Source organism: Tachysurus vachellii, chromosome 19 (assembly GCF_030014155.1).
Source record: "Tachysurus vachellii isolate PV-2020 chromosome 19, HZAU_Pvac_v1, whole genome shotgun sequence".
In the NCBI taxonomy this organism is placed as follows: domain Eukaryota; kingdom Metazoa; phylum Chordata; class Actinopteri; order Siluriformes; family Bagridae; genus Tachysurus; species Tachysurus vachellii.
In genome coordinates, this window is record NC_083478.1 from 9,792,501 (window position 1) to 9,810,940 (window position 18,440).

At 39.4% G+C, this 18,440-nt stretch overlaps 4 protein-coding genes across 7 annotated transcripts in view; all 4 read left to right on the forward strand.

Moving 5' to 3' along the window:
* usp19 (ubiquitin specific peptidase 19) overlaps nucleotides 1-2,062 on the forward strand; it is a 20,615-nt gene extending 18,553 nt beyond the window's left edge. For both annotated transcript variants that reach the window (XM_060893405.1, XM_060893404.1), the window contains exon 26: nucleotides 302-2,062. In XM_060893405.1, the coding sequence (XP_060749388.1) occupies nucleotides 302-442 (141 nt within the window). In that variant the 3' untranslated portion in view covers nucleotides 443-2,062. The remainder of the gene's footprint in view (nucleotides 1-301) is intronic.
* A 2,837-nt stretch (nucleotides 2,063-4,899) lies between these two features.
* LOC132862434 (uncharacterized) lies at nucleotides 4,900-7,718 on the forward strand. 3 transcript variants are annotated; one of them, XM_060894450.1, is made up of 5 exons: nucleotides 4,900-5,039; nucleotides 6,159-6,553; nucleotides 6,640-6,800; nucleotides 7,174-7,306; nucleotides 7,391-7,715. In XM_060894450.1, exons 1-5 carry the CDS (start codon nucleotides 4,934-4,936, stop codon nucleotides 7,562-7,564), a joined length of 969 nt encoding a protein of 322 aa, XP_060750433.1. In that variant the 5' UTR covers nucleotides 4,900-4,933; the 3' UTR covers nucleotides 7,565-7,715. The 3 variants fall into 3 exon arrangements, with proteins under 3 accessions (XP_060750433.1, XP_060750432.1, XP_060750434.1); XM_060894449.1 differs by having other exon boundaries at nucleotides 4,916-5,735; nucleotides 7,391-7,718; XM_060894451.1 differs by having other exon boundaries at nucleotides 4,925-5,036.
* Nucleotides 7,719-7,770: 52 nt separating this feature from the next.
* LOC132862433 (uncharacterized) lies at nucleotides 7,771-11,454 on the forward strand. Its single transcript, XM_060894447.1, has 5 exons — nucleotides 7,771-8,183; nucleotides 8,607-9,001; nucleotides 9,088-9,248; nucleotides 9,622-9,754; nucleotides 9,839-11,454. The coding sequence occupies exons 1-5, from the start codon at nucleotides 7,919-7,921 to the stop codon at nucleotides 10,010-10,012; spliced, it is 1,128 nt and encodes a 375-aa protein (XP_060750430.1). The 5' UTR covers nucleotides 7,771-7,918; the 3' UTR covers nucleotides 10,013-11,454.
* Nucleotides 11,455-12,529: 1,075 nt separating this feature from the next.
* Nucleotides 12,530-16,165, forward strand: lrrc23 (leucine rich repeat containing 23). The gene is made up of 7 exons (XM_060894730.1): nucleotides 12,530-12,823; nucleotides 13,572-13,681; nucleotides 13,863-14,125; nucleotides 14,645-14,775; nucleotides 14,877-15,013; nucleotides 15,501-15,705; nucleotides 16,071-16,165. Exons 1-7 carry the CDS (start codon nucleotides 12,728-12,730, stop codon nucleotides 16,116-16,118), a joined length of 990 nt encoding a protein of 329 aa, XP_060750713.1. The 5' UTR covers nucleotides 12,530-12,727; the 3' UTR covers nucleotides 16,119-16,165.
* The last annotated feature ends 2,275 nt before the right edge of the window (nucleotides 16,166-18,440 follow it).

The window sequence follows — 18,440 nt, forward strand, 5'->3', positions numbered from 1 at the left end:
CGTATGTTTTATAAGAAGTATGTTTATTAATAATTTATGATAATGCTCTATTTTTGCAGTTATAATCACAACTGAGTCTACTGCAATGTCCTAAGTGCTTAAGAAGTTATCTGTAATTCTGTTTTGTAAATAAAATGACAGTCCTCCATTGCACAATACATTTTTGCATGATTTCTTTGTAAAACCTATGCCAATAATGTTTCTCTCCTTGTAGCAGAATGTCAATGATTTTCTCAGTTGGCGTTCATGTACACCAGACGGGGTGTGAAATCTCCCATTATAACAATGGTTTATTTTACAGGCTTCTAGCCAGGCACTCTTTGGGACAGACCTGGACCCAGAAGGACCCCCTCAGTTGGGTGCAGAAGTGACGTCCGACCTCTTTGCCCGGTCTGCGGAATGCTCTGGCTCGTCTTACACCTGCATGGAAGAGGTGGACTAAACTCGCCCCTAAAGCTGTAGTAGTGACCACCAAACAGCACAGCAGCCCTTGACTCAGGGAGATTTCTTCCTTGAAAGAGACTTCAGTGCTCATCATCTGATCAAGCAGAGCAAAGGTGCTTCTGTTGCACATGTGCAATGTTTAAAATGTTAGAAATTAGCTAAATGCGTATGTCTCCCTACGCACATGAAAATATGCTCAAAGTTTCAGTCATTTGTTTAAGAACAGATGTGCACTCAGATGTTCACTAATAGCAGGATTGCAAGTGTTTGATTACACAGTTGGGGTGGGGAGGGGGAGTGGTTTGGCACAGCCACATTGTATTCATGTTCATCCTCTTTAAAGGTATTAAATGACTTGTCACGGATTTAAAAAATGAAACACTTGTTAACCTGCAGTTTAGTTCCCACATATTTAATTGTTAACCCAATGGGCAGATTTCAATCTGGTTTTCATATTTACACCCAATGTGGACTGGCTTGTTGGAGAGGTTTTCTTTGAATTTTTCTGGAATATTGTTTGTCTATTATTTGTAATAATTTGTTTGGGTTATGAACTCTAGCGTGCGCACACTTTTTTTATGTACAACATCCTGTGGAAATGTCTGCATTAAGTGCAAAAACCTAACTTACACTTGTGCATGTTGATAAACTAGTGTAATGTTTGTCATTTGTTTTTTCTTTTTTTTTTTTTCCATCCCCTTATGTTTGTAGACTGTATATTAAACAGAAGCTGAAGGTTTGATCATAAAAATGCTGCTGTGAATAAAGATATTAAATGGCTAATATAAATAAAACGTTGAATAAGTTAACTAAAATGCTATGTTAGTTATGTCATATTAAAACTTTAAGCAGTGGATTTGAAAGATTACCTTTACTGTAAAATAACTGGAGTTGGACCAGTGTTTGGGGTAGGTCAGGATAAAAATTATAATTATAAATTATAAAAAAAAAAAATCACTTAAATACAGAAACAGGACATTTAGCTAGTCTAGCTATAGTCTACCAGAGGATTAATCCTTCGATTTGAATTTAATTTGATTTTATGATTCGTTGCTTCATTTTGAAGACACACCATCTGTACAGTCACAGAAAAATAATAGTCAGGTTAATAATGGTATATAGCTAAACTGCTCTCATTTTCTAGATTTTTAATGTGTTGATGGGTTGAACAGTTTTAAGAACAGGTCCATCAAGGCTGTCAGGGTTTGTGTTTTTGTTTTTTTTATTTTCACAGGTTAGCGGTGGCTAGGATGAACATGTTGGCATTACATCACAATAAGTGTTTTTAATAATTGAAATGGAAAAGGGTTGTTTTCCACAAAAATATTTCAGCTTCTGTCTTGTCCTTTTGTTGATTTTGGTTTATGTACATGAACTCACAACAAATTCATGTAAATACAGAACAACCATAAAACTTTACCTTGCCTTTTATACTAAAATGTATTCCTGTATATGATTTGCTGGACTCCTGATTTTACATGTTCGGGTCAATCAAAAACAACAAAGACAAGTCAATTTCTCATCTGTTTAACTGTGCAACACTTTTGTACCTTTACAGTTTGTTCTTCACTCCAAAAATATTGATTGGATTATGGCTATTAAATGATTGTCTGTTGAATTGTCCGTTCTTTTGGCTTTATCTCCGCGTTCATACAGTTATCTAATCAGGCAATTTTGCACACAGAGGTTAATTAAGAGCATCAGTTACATTCTTGTGCTCATGTAGCTGAAAGAGCACAAATGCATATAATAACTGTAAGAACTCCATAATGACAACTATTACTTTCAGCTTTTCTTATTAGGGGTTGCCACAGCAAATAATCAGTTTTCACCTAGCTCTATCCTCGGCAATATAACCATCTCAATCTAGCCGTCCTGACCTTGTCCCCAAAACAGCCAACCTGAGCTGTCCCTCTGATGTGCTCATTCCTAATCCTGTCCATCCTCATCTCTGCTACCTCCATCTCTGCCCCATGTCTTTTCCTCACTGCCACAGTCTCTAACCCATACAGCATACTGTTGCTGCCTTCACTACTGTCTTGTACACCTTTCCTTTAATTCTTGCTGATGCTCGTCTGTCACATAACACTCCTAACACTTTTCTCCTCCCACTCCAACCTGCCTGCACTCGCCTCTTCACCTTTTCTCCACACTACCTGTTGCACTGGATGGCTGACCCAAATGTAACCCTCTCTCTTGTTCATACTGTACACATGTATTCTGTCTTACTACGACTGACCTCCACTTTTCCAGGTGTTCCTCTACCTGCTCTTTACTCTCACTGCAGATAACAATGTCTTCCCCAAACATATTTCTCTACAGAGATTCCTGTCTGACTTCACTTGATGTAGCCCCACCCCATGTTGTAGTCTCCTCTGTCTGACCTACAGCACATCTCACTGCTGTCATACTCCTCTTATACATATCCTGAACTACTCTGATATACTTCTCTGCCACTCCTGACATCCTCATACAGTACCATAGCTACGCTCTCGGCACCCTGTCATAAGCTTTCTCTAAATCCACAAATAATGCTGCTCCTTCTGACCATCTCTGTACTTTTTGTACCATCTCTAGAAAAATTGCATCAGTAGTGTTCTTTCTGGGCATGAAGCCATACAAATATCCACTTCCTTCCACTACTCTTTCCCATAGTGTCATTGTTTAGATCATCAACTTTATACCTCTTAATTGCTACAACCCTTCACATCACCCTTGTACTTAAAGATTGGCACTAGAACACTTCTCCATTCCTCTGGCATCTTCTCACTCTCTTAAATCCTGTTGAACAATCTAGATAGAAACTCCACTGCTGTCTCTCTGAGACACTTCCACACCTCCTAAGGAATGTCATCTGGACCAACAGCCTTTCCACTCTTGTCACCTCAGAGCCTTCCTCACCTCATCCTTTGTAATCTTTGCTATTTCGTGCTCTACAGTATTCACTGCATTACCTCATGTCTAACCTGGCATACAACTCATCGTATGCTTTCTGTTTGTCCTTTGCCATGTCCCACTTCATGCTGCGCTATGATTCCTTATAATCCTATCTATTTTATTTGGTCCTTACTACATCCCACTTTTTTTTAGCTGGCCTTTTTTTTCTGAATGCCGTCCTGTACTTCTCCTGTACTTCCTTGTTCCAACATGTTTCCTTATCTTCTTTTCTCCTTCCAGGCGACACACCTAGCACCCTTCTACCTGTCTCCCTGATCACTTCTGCTGTAGTTTCACAGTCCTCTGGAAGCTCTTCCTGACCAACCAAAACCTGTCTCAGCTTCTGTCTGAATTCCTCACACCATTCTTCCTTTTTCAACTTCCACCATTAGGTCTTCTTTTCAATCTTCTCTCCTCCACCAGTGACATCTTACACGTCACCATCCGATGCTGTCTGTCACTAATCTCTATGTCTGACACTCTTTTCACCTCTAAAACATCACAAACTCTTCCTTTGGGATCACTCATACACCATTTCTCTTCCTATCCACACCATAATAAATCAGCTTGTATCCCCCTCCAATACTACATACTTTGCTCCCCTTCCACCCGGTCTCCTGCACACACAGTATAATGACCTTCCTTCTCTCCATCATGTCTGCCAGCTCTCTACCTTTCCCTGTCATTGTACTAACGTTAAGGGCCCCTATTGAACCCCTATTCTCTATACACTTATACACCTGCCTTTCCTCTTCTCTCTATTCTCCTTCCTAGACCAACATTGGTCCAATATTGTTAACCCATTCGCATGTTTAAGTTTGGCACGTTTTTTGCCGGATGCTCTTGTGGTAGCTCAGTGGTTAAGGTGTTTGACTACTGATTGGAAGGTCATTGGTTTGAATCCCAGGCCCACCAAGTTGCCACTGCAGGGGCCCTGAGCAAGGCCCTTAACCCTCAATTGCTCAGGTGTATAAACTCACTCACTCATTTTCTACCGCTTATCCGAACTACCTCGGGTCACGGGGAGCCTGTGCCTATCTCAGGCGTCATCGGGCATCAAGGCAGGATACACCCTGGACGGAGTGCCAACCCATCGCAGGGCACACACACACTCTCATTCACTCACGCAATCACACACTACGGACAATTTTTCCAGAGATGCCAATCAACCTACCATGCATGCCTTTGGACCGGGGGAGGAAACCGGAGTACCCGGAGGAAACCCCCGAGGCACGGGGAGAACATGCAAACTCCACACACACAAGGTGGAGGCGGGAATTGAACCCCCAAACCTGGAGGTGTGAGGCGAACGTGCTAACCACTAAGCCACCGTGCCCCCAGGTGTATAAACTGAAATACAAAATGTAAGTCACTCTGGATATGTGTCTGCTAAATGCTGTAAATGTAAATGTCTTGGGGCCTTGGCTTGCAACTCCTCTGTCTAGATTCATGCGTGATGCAGAGCCTCGGTTTTACTGCGCATGCGCAGAGCGTGCCCGGCGTGCTATACCACCATAGTGACGGATAAGAACACGGAAGTGTTTTGCTCTGAATGCCGGTGACTGAGTGTGAGCTTTATTTATTCAGCGCCGAAGGACTGAATCATTCGCTGAATGTAACCAGCAATCGAAACATAAATAGGCGAGAGCAGAGATGTGGTGAGATCGATCATATTACACTTACATAGCCTCTGTGTATGTTTTGTTAACTTTACTGCACTTCTTGCTATGCTAGCTATGCTAGCTGTTTAGCTACGAGAATTACACAGCGGTCCATCTGACTAGTTAGAATTGTTTTTTTTTTTTTTTTTGGGCAGACAAAATTAATTTCTTATTATTCTTATTCTCAACTACTTATGTTTATTCAGATCCATGTTTGATCAGATTCGCCTCAGCTTTATAGTTTTATGGCTACTTATGTCACAGGATTACTCCAATCTGGTTAACGAAGCATCCAGAACATCTTGTTGGCGTTGTAGGACACCTGTTTCTTGTTTTTTTTTTTTCTTCACAATTACAATCTCTCAATGATAAGCTCCGTTTAGCTCAGCTCTCAGTGTTCAGAGAGGAAAGGAGGTTATTGTTACACCATGTCTGCCTCACAGAACTCATGTGAAACCCATAAGACCAGCATTGACTGCAGCACTAATGGAGGTATAGCACAGGAGAACTCAGACGGTGCTGATGAACAGTCTTTATCGGTTTCACGGTTACTTTTAGCTAGGAAAAAGAAAATAGTCCTTCATATTGATCTGAACAACACAATCCTGGTTTCTGATGCTGTTACAAAACAAGGGACTGTAGCTGCTCTTGAGTATTTTTTGTCCACTGTGACCTGGGGACGGATGTCAAAAGGTGAGATTGACATTGTTTGCTGATATCAGAAATGGCTCCTTGTCGGACGCACGACTGGGAAATATGATGATGTTATATAAATATTGTGTCTATAAACTATGACAAGCCATATGTTTTTCTGAGGGATCAAATAGAAAACTTCATTTGGAAGCAGCAGGATATTAAAATTTGGCTCTTAATATCTAAAACTAAATTGAACAAAGCTACCATTTTCCGCACCCCAGTAGCAGTAAACATCCTTTTATATGCATAGTTTGTGTAATAGATATTTGACATATTTGTTTGATATTTAAAATAAAAAAGCAGCAGGAAGTTTGAATTTAATTTAACATTTTGTCCTCCTACTACAGTGGGATTATTTAGTGATTGGACAAATATTAGATGAGTTTTTGTTATAATCTGATTGTTTTGTTCATACCACAGGAAAATGGGAGTGGATGTGTGAGTCTCCATCTCTCCTCCCACCATGCAAGGATGCTGTGAGTTACTACTCTCAGTTTGGTAGAGTAGTAGGTTTCACCACTGTTGGGCCGGGCAGGCGTTTCCGGAAGGTTCTTGAGGAGCATCTCAACCTGCTGCGGTGGCCTTCTGACCTGCCTGCACACAAGGAGCTTTCTGTAAAAGGAGAAGATGGAAAGCTGTACCACTGGATTCTGCCCTCTTTCTTCCATCTCTTGCAGGATCTGGCCTCACAAGGGATTGAGTTTTCTATCTTCTTCCGTACGTTCGGCACAGACCTTCCACGTCTGTTAAAGGTCGTTCGACAGGTCCTTGAGCACGGAACCCATCCACTCTTCTCTGTACTTCCAGAGCTGAAGGTAGATACTTACAATACAAAGAACTAACCTTATTAAATGACTCATTCTCAAAGTAAAACTCAAGCGGAATATTTTGCCACTTATAGCTAAGCGTGGACACAACACCAGGGCAGATCAGATGCAACACGAAGGGTGTGATTCTGATTCACGGAGATTTGCGCATATCCACACAGGACGGGGAACGCAATCTGTACAGATTCTTAAGCTCCTCACAGGGTCTGGGTGGCTTCCAGGACCAATTCAACTGGTGAGTATTTAATATGTTATCTGATCCATCCTGGCTACTTACACCATCGTGATCTGGGTGAAAACCTCAACAAAGTGCCCCCACACCCGCACCCCACCCCGCATCACTCAGCACCGCACACTCGTGTTTAATGACTACATCTCGAGGTTTACTCACATCTGCATGAAAGTTAAAGCCTTCTGTTTAGGAGGCTTTTTTGTTGCATGTGACTATTCTTGATCAGATGTGCTAAGAAAATTTGTGTTCATTCAGAATAATGTATCCACATTTGGTTACAAATATGCATACTTAATTCACTTTAAATCATTCAGGCACATACTATGTCTACAAAGATCGAACTTACAGCTGTTAAAAATCATTTTGATCTTAACAGGTGGGCACAAAACACATACTCCATTATGGGAGGAAAGCCAATGTGGATCGACCCATTTGACTCCACAATCCAACACATCTTTATAGATGACAACATCCGCCAAAACAACGATGACACTATTGTGCACCCTAAGGTGAGTGGACAAACCCTGGTCACCCTCACTAAATGCTGCATGCTAATGGAGCTAAAGCAACTCTGTTTAATCCTTTTTCTGTAGGTATTTCTGGATCCTGAGAGCTCAGAGACCCGCACAGCCTCCACTTCAGAACTCTATGACCTGTGTCTGATTCAGACAGACCTCCTCAGGGCCATTTCTGAACCCAGCTACTTCACCGAGCGTATTCTGATCTGCATGGAGAACTATGAGAAGAACCTTAGACAGCAACTCTGATAAATTGCACATATTTCCTTCCAGGAGAATCAGTACTGAGTTCACCTGAATGTTATGCACTAAACAAATTTGATTTATTAACAATTCTGGAAGAATCATCTTCATGCATTCATCATACAGTCATGCATTAGGGCATGTTTTCATTATTGAAAAGCTCTGTATATCTATTGGTTAAAGGTGCTCATATCTGCTAATGATCACTGACGTGCATTAGCACCATCTGTGGGTCTTGTTGGCGTTGTAGGACACCTGTTTCTTGTTTTTTTTTTTCTTCACAATTACAATCTCTCAATGATAAGCTCCGTTTAGCTCAGCTCTCAGTGTTCAGAGAGGAAAGGAGGTTATTGTTACACCATGTCTGCCTCACAGAACTCATGTGAAACCCATAAGACCAGCATTGACTGCAGCACTAATGGAGGTATAGCACAGGAGAACTCAGACGGTGCTGATGATCAGTCTTTATCGGTTTCACGGTTACTTTTAGTTAGGAAAAAGAAAATAGTCCTTCATATTGATCTGAACAACACAATCCTGGTTTCTGATGCTGTTACAAAACAAGGGACTGTAGCTGCTCTTGAGTATTTTTTGTCCACTGTGACCTGGGGACGGATGTCAAAAGGTGAGATTGACATTGTTTGCTGATATCAGAAATGGCTCCTTGTCGGACGCACGACTGGGAAATATGATGATGTTATATAAATATTGTGTCTATAAACTATGACAAGCCATATGTTTTTCTGAGGGATCAAATAGAAAACTTCATTTGGAAGCAGCAGGATATTAAAATTTGGCTCTTAATATCTAAAACTAAATTGAACAAAGCTACCATTTTCCGCACCCCAGTAGCAGTAAACATCCTTTTATATGCATAGTTTGTGTAATAGATATTTGACATATTTGTTTGATATTTAAAATAAAAAAGCAGCAGGAAGTTTGAATTTAATTTAACATTTTGTCCTCCTACTACAGTGGGATTATTTAGTGATTGGACAAATATTAGATGAGTTTTTGTTATAATCTGATTGTTTTGTTCATACCACAGGAAAATGGGAGTGGATGTGTGAGTCTCCATCTCTCCTCCCACCATGCAAGGATGCTGTGAGTTACTACTCTCAGTTTGGTAGAGTAGTAGGTTTCACCACTGTTGGGCCGGGCAGGCGTTTCCGGAAGGTTCTTGAGGAGCATCTCAACCTGCTGCGGTGGCCTTCTGACCTGCCTGCACACAAGGAGCTTTCTGTAAAAGGAGAAGATGGAAAGCTGTACCACTGGATTCTGCCCTCTTTCTTCCAGCTCTTGCAGGATCTGGCCTCACAAGGGATTGAGTTTTCTATCTTCTTCCGTACGTTCGGCACAGACCTTCCACGTCTGTTAAAGGTCGTTCGACAGGTCCTTGAGCACGGAACCCATCCACTCTTCTCTGTACTTCCAGAGCTGAAGGTAGATACTTACAATACAAAGAACTAACCTTATTAAATGACTCATTCTCAAAGTAAAACTCAAGCGGAATATTTTGCCACTTATAGCTAAGCGTGGACACAACACCAGGGCAGATCAGATGCAACACGAAGGGTGTGATTCTGATTCACGGAGATTTGCGCATATCCACACAGGACGGGGAACGCAATCTGTACAGATTCTTAAGCTCCTCACAGGGTCTGGGTGGCTTCCAGGACCAATTCAACTGGTGAGTATTTAATATGTTATCTGATCCATCCTGGCTACTTACACCATCGTGATCTGGGTGAAAACCTCAACAAAGTGCCCCCACACCCGCACCCCACCCCGCATCACTCAGCACCGCACACTCGTGTTTAATGACTACATCTCGAGGTTTACTCACATCTGCATGAAAGTTAAAGCCTTCTGTTTAGGAGGCTTTTTTGTTGCATGTGACTATTCTTGATCAGATGTGCTAAGAAAATTTGTGTTCATTCAGAATAATGTATCCACATTTGGTTACAAATATGCATACTTAATTCACTTTAAATCATTCAGGCACATACTATGTCTACAACGATCGAACTTACAGCTGTTAAAAATCATTTTGATCTTAACAGGTGGGCACAAAACACATACTCCATTATGGGAGGAAAGCCAATGTGGATCGACCCATTTGACTCCACAATCCAACACATCTTTATAGATGACAACATCCGCCAAAACAACGATGACACTATTGTGCACCCTAAGGTGAGTGGACAAACCCTGGTCACCCTCACTAAATGCTGCATGCTAATGGAGCTAAAGCAACTCTGTTTAATCCTTTTTCTGTAGGTATTTCTGGATCCTGAGAGCTCAGAGACCCGCACAGCCTCCACTTCAGAACTCTATGACCTGTGTCTGATTCAGACAGACCTCCTCAGGGCCATTTCTGAACCCAGCTACTTCACCGAGCGTATTCTGATCTGCATGGAGAACTATGAGAAGAACCTTAGACAGCAACTCTGATAAATTGCACATATTTCCTTCCAGGAGAATCAGTACTGAGTTCACCTGAATGTTATGCACTAAACAAATTTGATTTATTAACAATTCTGGAAGAATCATCTTCATGCATTCATCATACAGTCATGCATTAGGGCATGTTTTCATTATTGAAAAGCTCTGTATATCTATTGGTTAAAGGTGCTCATATCTGCTAATGATCACTGACGTGCATTAGCACCATCTGTGGGTCACTTTAAAAAAAACAACGTTGCTGAAAAACTGTGAACGCCTATTCACATTTTAATTCCCCAATAGTAGAAAGTCTCCAGATGGAGAGCACCTTTTGTCCACTAACTTTAGTTTATAACACAAACATGGTTTCAACACAGTGCACGAGGTCAGTTGGGACAAAACAGTAGACACACACACTAGCAGCTAAAACCTGAAATGCAGAAATTAAATTTGCATTCACTGAGTAGTTTATTTATTTAGGAACAACAGTACAACTATTTATTCGTGCAGTTATCTGTTTAGACAGTCATGTGGCAGCAATGTAGAAAAATGTGCAGAGACAGACCAGCAGCTTCAGGTAATTTTCACATCAGTCGTCAGACAGGTGGGGAGGGAAGTGATTGTTTTTGCCAAATGGGTTGGTTTGAGTTTTTCAGTAACTGCTGGAATCCTCTTTTTTTCTATTTGGGATTTGGTAGAATGGGAGATACGGAGCATTAAAATACACCTGAACAATCTGCAGGAATTTCTTGACATATTAGCATAAAAATATAGTTCCTAATAAATGCTCAGGGGGTGTATATGAGTGTATACCCACAGAACACAGAGACGTAATTCTGATAACAGGGGCATAAGGGAAAACCTAGACAGAATACTGCTGTGAGAGACAGCAGAAGAGAAAATATAGAAGCGATATTAGCTTGTAGATTCAAGCACCAAAATAAATAATGCAAGATTTTAATCATCTTCTCTTTAGAGAAGCTTTTCCTGCCATTATATTGCTCAGGGATTAGGTTACTGGATATTATTGTAGGCTTGGTACATTATATTTACATTTGATCATAATGAACATTCATGAATTTTTGGACTGTTTTACAGACAACAGTACATTGGGTTTTACACATGGCTAGAAAATGGTACATTGTAGTATTTTGAGCAACTGTATTGTTAATTGCTTTGTTTAGAAATACATGTATTTATTTTCTTATTTCGGTTGCTCCCTGTACATATGTTACCCATTTGAAACGTTTGGGGGTAAAATAATGGTAATGAAGGGTGCATTACTTATGCTACTGAACTTAGACATGGCATTATAATTACTTATGTATTTACTTATTTTCATTTTATATTGGTGATATAAATGCTATTGAATATTCATTATTTTTAAGGTTTTAGAGGTTATTATTGTTGTTTGCTTTTCTCCCTGTTATTAAACTTATCTGAATAACTAACATTTCAGTCATCATTGGTTACTCTATTGTATGTAATATAAACCTTAAATCATGGTTAGCGTCAAGTCAAGAAACCTTTATTGTCATTTCAACCGAATATAGCTGTTGCAGTACACAGTGAAATAAGACAACGTTTCTCCAGGATCAGTGTGCTACATAAAACAAAGACAGAGCTATAAGGACTTAGTAAGTTAGTCCTAGCCACATAAAGTGCAACTGTGCAAACTGTGCAGGACAAAAGACAGTGGAGGACAAAAGGACAGTGCAGGACAAAAGACAAAAAGACAGTGCAGGACAAAAGACAATGCAAGACAAAAGGACAGTAAAAGACAAAAAGGCAGTGCAGGACAAAAGACAGCGCGGGACAAAAGGACAGTAAAAGACAAAAAGGACAGTGCAGGAAAAAAGGACAGTAAAAGACAAAAAGGCAGTGCAGGACAAAAGAGACAAAAAGACATGCAGGACAAAAGACAGTGCAGGACAAAAGGACAGTAAAAGACAGTGCAGGACAAAAGGACAGTGCCGAACAAAAAATACAAGACAATACACAAAAACAGCACCGACCAGTGTAAATACTCTATGTTAAATCAATATTTTTATCAATATCAAATTAACACAGTCAACGTTTTAATTGTGCATATTGGTTATATTGCATATTGGTAGTCAAGACGTGCTACTTCTTCCAAAATATCTGCTGCCTAAATATCCCTTTAAGACCCTTTTCAGACGGCTCAGTCCTTTTTTTTTTAAAGGTAAGCCATGCATTTTTTATGATATAAACATTTCCCTGCGTTCCAGTCCATTGTGCAGTACATTAATTTCCACATTAACAGTAAAGACCGCGATTTCTGAAACTTATCCCTGGTTGTATGTAGTTTTATTAATCGCGGATGTTCAAAAGCTGTTCCAAGCTGTTCACAGCACGTGAGTGTGGGCGTGGCTAAAAAAACGCGCTAGTGACACGCGCAAGCTCGTTTGAGGCGAACACTTGTTACCATAGTAACCAGTGTACACAACGTGACTAGCAAGAGAGAGACAAGTCCGCCTAAAGATTTACCTGCAACAGGAAAAACATCAGCATAGAATGAAAAACTTAATGAAATATCTGAAAATATAACGTATTTTTATATAAACGTATATATAATATTTTTTTTTTCAAAGAAACCAACTTATCGAGCTATAATTGGTTAAAACGAGTGAGTTATTAATATATTAGTCTGGCTAGTTTTAATAAACAGATTGTTGGTATTGTAATAAATCCTGGTTAGAAAATATGTCAGGATCTGACGAAGAGGATGTGAAGTTAGGTGATTCTGAGGAAAAGCAGGAGGAAGATTACTCAGAAGAAACAGCGTCAGAACAACACAAAGTAAGAACCAAAGTTTGTCATGAAGAAGGCTTTAATGTTTATCATTAAAATAAACAGAGCCCTTAAAACCTTTAAAACTATATATTTTTAACAAAGCCACATTTCACAATTATTGGCACCCCTGTTTTATTTACTTTCCTCATCTTGCCATCATTATAGCATTGAGTCTTCTCCTGAAATCATACAGTAAAACATGCAGTGAAATGCTTTTTATAACTGTCCTTGATATAAAAATGTTTAGATAGCAAATTAAAGTAAGGTATAGAATAAAAATAAAGTAATACAAATAAGGAATGAATGGAAGAAATTAATATATCAAAATAGAGGTGGTAACTGAATATAGTACGGTTCTGTTTGTGAATATGAACATAATGTCATATATGTCGAAGAATACACAGCAAAGGATCTCTCCGGATCCTTCAACCTTGTGTCTTGTGGAATCTCCTATTTGGATCACCCCATAGATTTTTAGTGCAGTTGGGTTCAGGGGACTGAGGTGGGCATTGCGAAAGCTGGCTTTTGTTATTGATCCCTATTCGTGAGAATTTGGATGTATATTTTGAATCACTGTCCTGCTGCAAGGGTCCAACCACAAATTAGACATTTATTCATATTTTTTTGTTCAGTGGTGTCAGTAATACTGGAATGTATATATTGATATACAAATGATTTATAACATTTTATTTGGTTATTAATCAAATTGACTACAAACACATACAAACATATTTCTGCTTTACCTTGATGTCAGGTTGAACCCTGCTCATTAACACAGGATGTAATAGGACAGAAACTTTCCTTATTGTGCCGGACAGGTGATGGACTTTCTCATGCATTTGTCAGACTTGACCTACAAAACAGGTAGTAAGCAAAACTGAAGTGAATGTTACATTATTCTGAATGAACACAAATTTTCTTAGCACATCTGATCAAGAATAGTCACATGCAACAAAAAAGCCTCCTAAACAGAATGATTATAATTGTTTTGCTTTGATAAACAAACACATGTAACTATCTATTGTCTTTATCGCTGTTTAATCAGGAATTTGGCAGATATTGTCTTATTGAGTTCATTTGTCCATCTGCGTTTCCTGGACATCTCATCCAACTACCTGACAGACCTTTCTCCACTGGCTAACCTGACTGAACTTCTTTGGATAAAAGCAGATAACAATTGTATTCAGAGTGTTCAAGGTCAGCCATTCAGCCAGCTTCCTTATCTGCAGTGGCTCAGCCTCAAGTCCAATTGTTTGAGTGATACAGAGGGCCTTGGTGGGTCTGCACTGGAAAGCCTTAATCTTACAGGTTGGTGGCACACCTTTGGGCAGTTTAGAAGTCGACATTTTTTATTGAGATAGGATTTCATGATATACTTATATGATAGTAAGGAATTATACCCATATACCCATTGAAAAACACTATGATATAAAAATATACATATATATTCTCTCTCTATCTATACATACATACATACATTCATACATACATACATACATACATACAAACATGCATACATGCATACATACACACATACATACATACATACACACATACATTCATACATACATACATACATATATACATACATACATACATACATACATACATACATACATACATACATACTGTACATACATACATACACACACACATACATACATACATGCATACATACATACATACATACACACATACACACATACATACATACATACATACATACCATATTTTAGCTGAGATTAAGCATTTCTGAATTCACTACAAAAGATTTAATGAGAAGCAGTAATTGTGTTTTGTTAAAAATTATTACTTCCTGTTTTTCAGGTAATACCATTGAGAAAGTGTCTGGCCTTGATTATAACAACCTGACCAATCTACTATCTTTGGAGCTGAGAGGAAACCATTTAGAAACTACAGATGGTATTTATCTCCCCAACCTGCGTTGTCTTTATCTGGTAAGAAGGTCATATTAAACGTATGGTGAATGTCATTGGACATTCTAAATTATTGTTGTACACTTTGCTCACAAACTCTACTTTATTCTGTAACTTCCTAGGCCCAGAACAGAATAAAACGATTAGAAGGACTGGACAAACTGGAGCATCTAACAATCCTTCACCTTAGAGACAACCAGCTAGAGACACTGGATGGAATCAGTCCCAGTATGAAATCTCTGCAGTATCTTAATGTCAGGTACTTGAGAGGCAGTATGCTGTATGATGTGATAACACATGGTCGAGTTTTTCGGACAAATTGAAAAAAACAGTTATTTCACGTATTATTTTACTGAGGCTACCATAATTAACAATCATATCATCCTTTCATATAATCTGGTAAAGCTTTTCCTTCCAAACATGTCATATTGCCAGATGTCATACACCTTCTTTAATCAGGTTTGAATGACGTTTTTTTTTTTTTGTCATTTGTTTTGGATCTTGATTATCTTATCTTCTTCTTTTTATGTAGCTTATATTTCATGGCTTCCAGAATACAAGTTTTTTTTTTACTTAACGCTACATTTGAGACATCTGTCTCTTATCCAAAATAATTATGTGAAATGTGAAGTTTACCTGCTTTATCTTAAGAGAATCTCCAACAAAAGCTTGTATAGCCTGTATACTGTACTCTAGCAATGTCTCTGACTTTTTCTCTTCATATTCTTTCTCACTATCCCCCAAAGAGGAAACATGGTATCTTCCCAGCATGCATTACAAAGCCTGATGGGTGTTGCTCACTCATTACGGACCCTCGTGCTGGCAGACAACCCTCTGTCAGAGACAGAGAATTACAGGCTCATTGTCATCTCAAGCCTCCCTCTTCTTGAAAAACTAGACAAGGTTCATGTCTCTTCTGAGGAGCAGACTGAAGCTGAAGAAAGAATCACGGTATAACATTTACATTTCCAGCATTTAGTAGACACCCTTTTCCAGAGCAACTTACATTTTATACAACTGAGCAATTAAGGTTTAAAGGCCTTGCTCAGGGGCCCAGCTCACAATGGGGGGGATGTAGGGATCAAACTCACAACCTTTTGATTGGTAGGCCAGCACCTTAACCACTAGGCTAGAGCTACCACATCCCTAGTTATATATGTTTATAAAAATATAAAGGTTTTTTACTGGAGCAGTAAATCTTATGTTAATTTTCATAGTGGTGTAGTGCACAGTATATGAATATCAGAAGTAATTATGATCATACAAGTAACAGTGAATCTCAAATCAATTCATCATTGTAACTCTTCCAATTTTAGGAATTCCAGAACATCACAAAACAAGAAGACAATTTAACAAGCCAATAGGGAGCAAAGCTGCATTCACTTGTCTGCAGTCCTGCTGCAGAAGAAATATGTGTATGATTCAGTATATACCATAGGTGCTATGAACCAGTTTTTTGCTGTTTTTTTTAAACAAGATCATTGTTTTATTTTTTTATTACATTTTCTGACTAAATTCTGCCTTTTTTATAATGACAGATTATATATGATTTGTTTCCTCTTTGATTTGTTGTCTATTATGCTTTAAAGTCAGCAAAAGTCCTCATTTTACCATCTAAAAATAAATTTCATTTGTGTATGTTTTGTTAGATCAACTATCAAAGTAAAGAAAGTACACACAATATATCAAGAATGTCTTACATCTATTATTAAGGATGAGTCTATTAAAGTTGATAAGTTCATACAATAAGTTTTTTGATTTGTTGTCTCTTATGCTTTATACTCAGTGGCCGTAGTGTATATAATGTATATACAGTATTATTGCATGTATTATCTTCTTCTTTTACTTTCGGCTTTTCCCGTTAGCGGACGTCATAGCTAGTCATCTGTTTCCACCTAACTCTATCCTCTGCATCCTCTACTCTCGCACAAATTAATTCATGTCCTCTTTTAACACATCCATATATCCTCTCTTTGGCCTTCCTCTTGCCCTCTTACCTAGCGGCTCCATCTCCAACATCCTTCTACCAATATAACCATCTCCCTTCTTTGTAAATGTCCAAACCATCTCAATCAAGCCTTTCTGTCCTTGCCCCAAAACAGCCAACCTGAGCCGTCCCTCTGATGTGCTCTCACTCCTAAAGAGAACCTCAACATCCTCATCTCTGCTACCTCCATCTCTGCCTCATGTCTTTTCCTCACTGCTACAGTCTCTAACCCATACAGCGTATCTGCCTTCACTACTGTCTTGTACACCTTTCCTTTGATTCTTGCTGACACTCTTCTGTCATGTAACACTCCTGACTCATTTTTCCACCCACTCCTGCACTCACCTCTTTACCTTTTCCACAATATTACATCTATTATCAAAGTACACAAATTACACAAAATATAACAACTTGTCATATCTATCATCTCTTATATAAATTATTATTATTATTATTATTATTATTATTATTATTATTATTATTATTATTATTGTTGTTGTTGTTGAATAATAGTAATAGTATTAATATGATGCTACTACTGGAGATGATAGTGGATTTTAGGAAAGACCCCTCAACACTACTCCCCCCACAATATCCAACAGCCCTGTCATCTGTGGAGACCTTCAAGTTTCTGGGCACTACCATTTCCCAAGATCTGAAATGGAAGTCCAACATAAACTCCATTCTCAACGAAGCCCACCAGAGGATGTACTTTCTACGTTAATTAAGGAAGTATGGTCTGCCACAGGAGCTGTTGATGCTGTTCTACACTGCAGTCATTGAATCTGTCCTGTGCACATCCATCACCATCTGGTATGGAGCAGCAAAAAAACAGGACAGGAACAGACTGGTGGGGGGCACGGTGGCTTAGTGGTTAGCACATTCGCCTCATACCTCCAGGGTTGGGGATTCGATTCCCGCCTCCGCCTTGTGTGTGTGGAGTTTGCATGTTCTCCCTGTGTCTAGGGTGTTTCCTCCGGCAACTCCGGTTTCCTCCCCCGGTCCAAAGACATGCATGGTAGGTTGATTGGCATTCCTGGAAAATTGTCCATAGTGTGTGAGGGTGTGAGTGTGTGTGTGCCCTGCGATGGGTTGGCACTCCGTCCAGGGTGTATCCTGCCTTGATGCCCGATGACGCCTGAGATCAGGCTCCCCATGACCCGAGGTAGTTCGGATAAGCGGTAGAAAATGAGTGAGTGAGTGAAAGTGTTCACCACAGGCCCTTATAGAATATCTGTAATTGTCTGACCATTAAGTGTGTGTGATAATATATACTTATAAACATAAGTGACCTGAGGTAGTTCGGATAAGCGATAGAAAATGAGTAAGTGAGAGGAACAGACTGCAACGCACAGTAAAAACAGCGGATAAAATAGTTGGTGCCCCCTGCCCACTCCCCAGGACGTGTATCATACAAGAACCAGAAACCGAGCAGGAAAAATCACTACTGACCCCTCACACCCTGGACACAACCTCTTTCAGCTCCTCCCTTCTGGCAGGCGCTACAGAGCTTTGTTTACCAAAACTGCCAGACACAGAAATAGTTTCTTTCCCCAGGCCCCTTATCACCCTAATTAACAACTCACCATAATTATATTCCCTGCTTCATATCTACAAGTAATACATTATCAGAACTGTCAGTCATCCGTATATGTTACACACACTATATTGCACAAAAAGCATAATATTTTACAATACT